This window comes from Budorcas taxicolor, chromosome 13 (genome assembly GCF_023091745.1).
Source record: "Budorcas taxicolor isolate Tak-1 chromosome 13, Takin1.1, whole genome shotgun sequence".
In the NCBI taxonomy this organism is placed as follows: Eukaryota; Metazoa; Chordata; class Mammalia; order Artiodactyla; family Bovidae; genus Budorcas; species Budorcas taxicolor.
Genome location: NC_068922.1, coordinates 60968160 through 60976566, shown reverse-complemented (window position 1 = coordinate 60976566; position 8407 = coordinate 60968160). Strand labels below are relative to the sequence as shown.

At 52.7% G+C, this 8407-nt stretch overlaps 1 protein-coding gene across 1 annotated transcript; it reads right to left on the bottom strand.

Moving 5' to 3' along the window:
- Window positions 1–6940: 6940 nt before the first annotated feature.
- On the bottom strand, window positions 6941–8015 carry ID1 (inhibitor of DNA binding 1). Its single transcript, XM_052651155.1, has 2 exons — window positions 7538–8015; window positions 6941–7373 (listed from the first exon to the last, which is right to left on the bottom strand). Exons 1-2 carry the CDS (start codon window positions 7958–7960, stop codon window positions 7332–7334), a joined length of 465 nt encoding a protein of 154 aa, XP_052507115.1. The 5' UTR covers window positions 7961–8015; the 3' UTR covers window positions 6941–7331.
- Window positions 8016–8407: the final 392 nt, after the last annotated feature.

The following is an 8407-nucleotide window of genomic DNA, read 5'->3' as shown; positions in this document are numbered from 1 at the left end:
TGGCTGCCTCGTGGAGAACGGGGCTGGAGTCCAGGGGACAATGCTAGAAACAGGGGAACCAATGAAGAGATTACTGCAATGTCCAGGTGAGAGAGGATGGAAACCAGCGGGGTGGGCAGAAATGCAGGGACTGGGGATACATTCAGGGGTTAGAATTGGCAGTGCTTGGACACGGAGTAAATGCGTATGTGTGTGTGTGTATCTGTGGAACAGTTTTCAAGGAGTATCCTTGTTTCTACTTTGTCCAGAATTCTAAAACCAGGCCAGAGGACAATTTTAAAGATAAACGAGTTTTGCTAATCCTCAAAATGGGAAGGAAATATGTTCTCCTCGCCCACGCCCCAAATTACTTCCTAAGTTGTGATCTTAGCCTGAGAGACCAAGATTGGGGACTCTGGGCAAGTCACTTAAGGTCTCTGGGCTTTCCTTTTCTTATCTCTTACAGTAAGTGTGTTGGGTTAAGGGATAAGTAAGGGACCTCCAGGTTTGGATTCCTCTATTTAATCAGAATAGACTCCAGTCCAACCTAGTAGCATTTAAACTACATGCCCTGTGATGCAGCCATCTCACTGCTTCACACACAGCTTCTCTGGGAGACGTGCACAAGGGCACTCAGAACAGTCCTGCTGATAACAGCAAAAACCATGAAACAACCCAAGGTCCCTCAGTAGGGGACTGGGTATATAAATCACATTACAGAATATTATATGTGGTGAGAAATGAGTGACCTAAGACCACACATCAGTATGGATGGCTCTAATGAAATTTATGTTACATGTGAAAAGCAAGTAGAAAACTACACCTAGTATGATTCCATGTATTTATTTTTTAGTATCATTCTATTTATATAAAATGCAAATGATTAAATAACACAAAGTTCTGAATATGATAACATCTTGCAAGGAGAGTGGGGATTCTGCTCAGAAGGGCACGGAAAGATTTAACATTCTATTTCTTAAGCAGGGTGGCTGGTACCTAAGTGTTTACTGTTGTCTTTAAACTGTATGCATTCATGATATGTACCCTTTTGTGTGTAAAATACATTTTACAATTTTTTTAAAGGACAAGAATTTGCCTAAAATCTCCTCCTCTTGTGGATGAGGTCATGAGGCTCGGAGGGGGCTGTCATACAGCAAACGAAGATGAGAGAATAGGGGAAAGAGTAGCTAAGGCCCCTATCAGAGCAAGAGCTAAGGGTGGTGACTTTTTTGATTCGTTGCCTGCTGTATACACATATACAGACATACAGTCACATACCAGATACAGAAATAACTCTTCCAAGACACTCAGGGTCTTCCCTGGTGGCTCAGAAAGTAAAGAATCTGCCTGTGATACAGGAGAACCACGTTGGATCCCTGGGTCGGGAAGATTCCCTGAAGAAGGAAATGGCAACCCACTCCAGTATTCTTGCCTGGAGAATCCTATGGACAGAGGATCCCGGTGGGCTACAGCCCATGGGGTCTCGAAGAGTCGGACACAGCTGAGAGAGACTTTTAAGACACGCACAGCCCTGGGTGCAGTTCCCAGACAATCCACTAGAGGTCGCAAAGGCACCAGCCTTCGCCGCCCTCAGGAATAAGGCCTGATTTCTCACGGGCGCTAGCGTAGTTCCAAATCTCCCGGAAGGGAGCGCCAGTGGTCCGAGGAAGGCTGGAGATCGGCAGGGCGCCCAGGTTTGCTGTGCACAGAGTGAACTCAGCTGCACTGGAGCGCACTGATCCACAAAGCTCTTCCCTGCCGCTCAGAGCTGGGGGGGGTCTCATGTTGAAAAAAACGAACAGCTGAGTAGATATGATTCTGCACCCCTTCCAGCAGCCCTACCTTCAAGCTTGAATCCTATACAGGGGAGACTTAGTGTCACGGGGTCTAGATTTTTGCAATCTAGGCACGTCTTGCACATTTTACAAAAATAGTGGCTCAGACTGTAAAGAGTCTACCAGCTATGCAAGAGACCTGGGTTCAATCCCTGGGTCAGGAAGATCCCTGGAGAAGGGAGAATGGCTACCCACTCCAGTATTCTCACCTGGAAAACTCCATGAACAGAGAAGCCTGGACAGAGAAGTCCATAGGGTGTCAAGAGTCTGAAACAACTGAGCAACTAATACTTAAACTTTTTCACACACACACACACACACACACACACACACACACACACACACACCCCACCTCATTGCTAGAGCTCTTTGGCTTGAAGTTTAAGCTTCAATTTTTTCAGGGTAAATCCACCTCTGATTATGCTTATGCATATTTACTTACTGTCTGTCTTCTTCTACTAGGAATGTATGTTTCAAGAGGGCACGGATTTTTATTTGAATTCTTAGCTTATGCAACCTGCTTGTAGCATATGTAGAAATTTTGTAACTACAGTTGACCCTTTGAACAATGCATAGGTTAGGGACACCGACCCTATGCAGTGAAAACTTGCATAAAATTTATAGTCAGGCCGTCTTAGCTTGGGTTCTGTATCCATGCTTCTGCATCAGTGGTTTCAGCCAACCCCACACCCGTGTGGTCCTATGTGTGTGTGTGTGTGCACTCAGTTGGGTCCGACTCTTCACCACCCCATGCACTGTAGCCCACCAGGCTCCTCTGTCCATAGGATTTCTCAGGCAAGAGTACTGGAGTGGGTTGCCATGCTCTCGTCCAGGGGATCTTCCCGACCCAGGGATCAAACCTTCCTCTCCTGCATTGGCAGGCATGATTCTTTACCATTAGCACCACCTGGGAAACCCAGTCCTATAGTATTTACTATTGAAAAACATCCGCTTATAAGTGAACCCCAGTGCAGTTCAAACCCATGTTGTTCAAGAGCCAACTGTGTTTGCTGAAAGAACTAGTTAGGGCTGGTACAGTTTTCCAGGTAGGGATGACTGAGGCCTGGCCTGGGTGGGGCTTGAGGAGCAGATGGGCCAAGGATGATGTCACTGAAACCTCAGAACAGTGGCTGTGATGACCCATTTTAAAGCTAAGGATGCTGAGGTCCAGGGAGGTGGCAAGTGTCCATGAGAGGTGGCACTGGGCCTAGAATCTGAGTCTGCCTTCCCTTGCCTGCTCTTGGCCTGCAGCCACCACCCTCCCCATCAGCTAGTCCTTGCACAAGGCTCTGATGCAACCCTGTAAGGCCCATGGTGCCTCTCTTGGGGGCATCACTGCGAAACCGATTTTGCAAGAGTTGGGTCAGGAAGCACCAGTCAGGGTGGGTCCCGGGGAGATAAGAACGGACCACCCCCTTGTGTGCCTCCAGGCCTTTTGATTTCCTCTCTTCCCTTCCCTTCCCTTTCCCGGAAAGCAGAGCCCGGACCCTGGCCGGGCCATGACTCACCTCCTTTCCCTCTGGCAGCCAGGCTGGGCTCCCAGGCCTGCCTGTCATTGGAAAGCCTTGCAGCCTGTGACCTGGACAGTGGGGAGCCCTCCCTGGGTGCAGTCCCTGGGCTTCAGTAAGAGTAGCTGGTATGAAGAAAGGTTTCACCCTTGAGTCTTAGTCTCAGGAGGGAATGGGGTGCGGGAAAGGGGCTCCAGGAGCATTCTGAGGTCTGGGTGACTCAGATTGGCAGGTGTAAGGTTGGTGTTTGCCCATGAAGTCCCCTTGACCCTTGTGGAGAGGGGCTTGTGCACCCAGGGGTCAGAGCCTAGTGATCCCTCAGCCATAAGGCGTCCCTCAAGCAGATGTATCCACAGTTCAGTTGGTCTCTACCTGCTTCAAGACCTGTGCCCGCTGTGCCACCTGACCTCTCAGAGCCAGGTCACATGGGACCTGGCCTAGGACCTCTTAGAGGGCAAGAGAGCCTGGGTGGGTTCTATCTTTCTAGGCTCTTGTTAAGATTTTTTTAAATTAAGAAAAACTTAAGTTGCAAAAATTGGGATATACATCATGCCTTGCATTTTTCCAGTTTACGCATTTAAAAAAGCATACATAATGACCTGGTGTGATTTAAATTGGAAATAAGACGAAAAAGCTAGACTGGACCTCTTGTGGGAAAGTGCAGCCCCTCATAAGGTTAGTTTCCAGAAAGTTTAAGTCAGAGTTCCCACGTGGTCTTGTGTGGGTCACTTCACCTCTCCAAGGTCTCCCTTTTCTTATCTGAAAAGTAGGACTACCAGTGGGTTTACACACCTAACGGGCTCATGAGCCAATCCCCTTGGTGAGGGCAAACCCTTTACACCAGCACATAACCTAGAGTCTACATGGAGCCAGTCCTGGTGCCAAGCTTCCCATTTGCAGCCCTTCAATGGATCCCTGAGGCTGAGGTTCTGGAGCCCATTTCCCAGATGAGAAAGTGGAGGCTAAGACAGGCAAAGCCTCCAGGGAAGGGCCTCCCTTCCCAGCCTGGGAAGCCTCCAGGCTGCTTCAGTATCTTCCCATTATTGTGCTGCTGTCGTTGCTATTATTAAAATGAGCATATGATAGCACTGCCCCCATACAGCTGTGAGTAGGATTAACCAAATTAATTTTAAGAGTTTACTATAGTACCCGGCACATAATAAGCGCTCTAGAAGTGTCTGTTAAAGAAAAAAAAAAATCCTTTAGGTCTTGGGGCCCACAGCCTTGGAGAGACAAGGTCCAGCGTGCAAGGAACTTTGTCCCGGTTTTTCTCTGCGGCTTTCCCCCCACCCAGCTCCTGCCGCGCCCGGTCCAACACAGTTAAGGAGTTAATGATTTCCCCAGCGGCGGCCCGAAAGGAGCAGGGTCTTGTGTGCAGCACACACGCACGCACACACGTGCACACACACCCTCTAGCTCTCACAACCCCCCACCCCGCGGCGGCCGCGTTCCCCCCCCGCCCCCTCCCTGCGCGGGGCCCGAGCCTCTTATGCAAGCCGCCGGCGCCCGCCCGTTCCCAGGCCCGGCTGCAGCTGCGGGCGGAGGGGCAGGGCGGGGGCGGCGCGCTGTTTGTCTAGCGCGGCCGTGCCAAAGGCGGCGGGCCCCAGACAGCCAGGCGCCTCCGTACACCTGGGGATGCTCAGGTTAAATAGCTCCGCATTCCTCGGGCCCAGCTGATGGAAACGCTCCCAGGCCGCCGCCGAGCCGGCCTCCAGATGGGCTGGGCCTGGGCCAAAGGGGAAAAGAGGGAAACGTGGAAGCCAGAGTGTGCCTGCACGGGGGAGGAGGTGGCCCGCCTACCCCCGGCTCGGCACAGCCCCTTCCTCCCCTGGAAAAGGGCCCTGCCGTGAGGGGGTACTCGCGGGGACACGCCCACGGCCCAGTGGGTGGGCGGCTGGGAGGGGGACACGAGGGAGGGAGTGCACACGTGTGACTCTGAGGACACTCCAAGGACGTACAGACGACAATTAATAATGATAATTTATAGCTATCAAACACTGCGTGCTAAATGCTCTATTTCATTTATTCTCTACAGCAGTTCTGTGAAGTTGATGCTGTCAAACAGCAGCCCGTGGTGAGCTGGGTGGGCAGTAGCAAAGCAAACGATTTACCTCCAAATACTGTTCCCTTTGATAAAGTCTAGAATGTGCTCGGGGAGGAGGTGGTACCTGGCTTAGTGTTAGTGCTCAATAGGCAGTCTTCATTGTTATTGTTATTCGCAATCCTGCTGTTAACTCCACAAGGATCCACAAAATCCTTTCTGTAAACGGCTGAGCGTACAGTCAGGCTCATGGTGCTAGGTGCTGTTTATTTTATTGGCAAAATATATTAATAGTCCTTGCCCTCTCTGGGACAGGTTCTTTGCCCTTTCTGGGGCTCAGTTTCTCCGTGTAATACCTGGCAGCTGCCTGGTAGGGGTACTGACTGTTGGTGTTCCCACGGGTCTAACAATTGCCCTGAAACTTGGTGCTTAAACTTCTGAGGAAGCGTTTGCCTATGAAAAGCTACCCCTCACCGCTATCCCCAGATCAGCAGAGACCCAGGAATGCCAGCCAATCTACAGAACACATTTAGACACCCAGTGCGGTTCTCAGTCCCCAGACACTCACACCCAAGCCGGATCCAGGCAGAGGTGCCACCATGCATTTCAGCAGAGCCCACAAGCCCAAACAGCTGGAGTTGGCTCACTTATCTGCAGAACACATGCGCTCACATTTGCCCTTCTGCACACATCCCCACGTGTATCTTCATCCACACCCCCAGGCCTGCACACCAACAGATGACCCAGCCCCACAGGGTAACTACCAGTTCAATCATGTCACACAGGCCCAGACACTCGTGCACTCCCCCATGAGTACAAACCCACACACATGTCCAGGCAGATAGGTCCTTGCCAACGACACCATTTTCCGGCTCAGGAGCTGTGAACTTACTCGCCCACTCCTCCTCATAGCCCACACAGGAGCCCTGGGCTGCTGGCACAGCCTGGCCAGGGTGAGGGGGCAGAGTCCAGACCCAAGAGCAGGTGGCCCAGCAGCTGTGACTGGTCTGGTCCTGCCAACTTGCTCACCCACTTGGACAAAGCTGAAGCCCTGGGGCAGCCTGCTGGGATCCAGGGTTTGGTGGCCCAGTGGGGAGGCGTCTCCTTCTGGGGAATGGGGCAAGTTGGAAGTCTTGTCCCCGACAAGCTGAGGTTCTCACTATCCCCATTTAAGCCAACATGCAGGTCCAGTGACCTGGTTCTCCCAAGTAACCGACTTGTTAATGCTCTTCAACCCAAGAGGGGGCTTGGCAGATTGATCTGCATTTGACAACCTCCCCAGGTGACCCAGATGGCCCCAGGACCACTTTGAGAAACCTTAAAAGTCTGAAGGATTTAATTTTATGACACTGGGGAGCGGGGAAATGGCCAGGGATGGGCGGGGTGGGGGGGAAGAATAGATTTTAAAGACACCGGAAACACTCATTTCAGGTCGGTAAAAGCGACCGTCCAGATGTGGCCTTCCCGTCCCCTCCCCCAGCAGCAGCTGTGAAAAGGGTCAGGGGTCACCGCCAGCCCAGGTCCCTCCCATCAATCCAAGAAGTCACTGCAGCTTTATCACCATCTAAAGTATTTGTTTAATAACAACAACCAAAAAAGAAAACAACACCCCACAGAACTATTGTAAAACAATATTCTCAGTCGGTGATCATTGTAATATACAATACAAAGCAATTAATTTCCTCAGAAATCTGAGAAGCACCAAACGTGACCATTTTTTAAATGTCCGCTTTTCAAAAAATAGAAACACAGGAGGGGGGACTCCCCCAAGTCTCTGGTGGCTGGTGGGTGAGAGTCAGCCTGCCCTGTCAGTCCCCCAGACCCGGGCTGGATCCTGCAAGCGCCCGGGTGGCCGCCGATCGGTCTTGTTCCTCCCCAGCTCCGGCGAGGCGCCTGGAAGGACCGGAGAGCACTTATTCCTCTCGCCCCCTGGAGGGCTGGGGTCTGCCGGCTCCCAAGGGCGACGCTTCAGCGACACAAGATACGATCGTCCGCTGGAACACACGCCGCCTGTGAAAAGATAAGAGTTGTTTTTTTTAACGATCGCATCCTTGAGCACCTAGGTGCCCGAAAGGATGGGGCGAATATAGGGTCAAGCACTCCCTCCCGCTCTGAGCCTCAAGTGTCCCCTTCCGTAGAAGAAAAGTGATCTCCTACTCCAACTCGGACCTCACCTCTGCTGCCAGGGCGCCGATTTCGCCATTGAGAGTGCTGAGCGGAGCCCGGGCGGGGAGCCCCCGGCCCCCGGGGGTCCCGACGTGGGATTCCGAGTTGAGCTCCAACTCCAGATCCCAGATGTAGTCGATGACGTGCTGGAGGATCTCCACCCTGCTCACCTTGCGGTTCTGGGGCAGGGTGGGCACCAGCTCCTTGAGGCGCGAGTAGCAGCCGTTCATGTCGTAGAGTAGCACGTTCACCGGCTGCTCCTCCAGCAGGGCCGGGAGGCGCGCCCCGGGGCCGCCCGCGCAGCGCGAGATGGCCACGCTCTGCTCGGACAGGCAGCGCACCACCTCGCCCGCGCCACCCGCCGTCTTGCCGGCCTTCAGCGCGCAGCTGGGGCCCGCGGCGGCCGCGGCGCTGCCACTGGCGACCTTCATGATGCCGGCTTCGGGAGAAAACGAAGCGGACGGAGGAGGAAGAGGACGCCGGTAGTGGGGAAAAAGTCGCGGACGCAAAAAAGACTGCAGTGCAAAAGCGCAACTCAAGTTCCCCAACCCGACTTTTATAAAGATGCCGCGCGCCTCCCCGCCCCTTCCTTGGGGGGCGGGCTCAGATGTTCAAAAACAGCCAATGGAAGGCTTAAAGGCGTGGCCTGGAGGGCTTCTGGGTCCTGCCTCCTGCTCCCCTAGAGAGAGCACCCTCACCCGCGTGGAAAAGCAACTTGAGTCGCAGGAACAGAGAGAGTGGGAGGCGGGGGAATAAGATGGCTAGTGGAGGCGAGGGCTGCCCAGAAGGCGAAACCGGTTATTACTGATCACGAAAAGATTCCAAGAATCAGTTTTTTCAGGGATATGTTCTCATTTCTCCAGCCCCATTTTACAGAT

Coding starts and splice junctions, on each gene's coding strand:
- ID1 (XM_052651155.1), bottom strand. CDS start 7,960: ATGAAGGTCGCCAGTGGCAGCGCCGCGGCCGCCGCGGGCCCCAGCTGC. Junction 7,374..7,537: donor TCGGCGCCCTGGCAGCAGAG/GTGAGGTCCGAG, acceptor ATCTTTTCACAG/GCGGCGTGTGTTCCAGCGGA.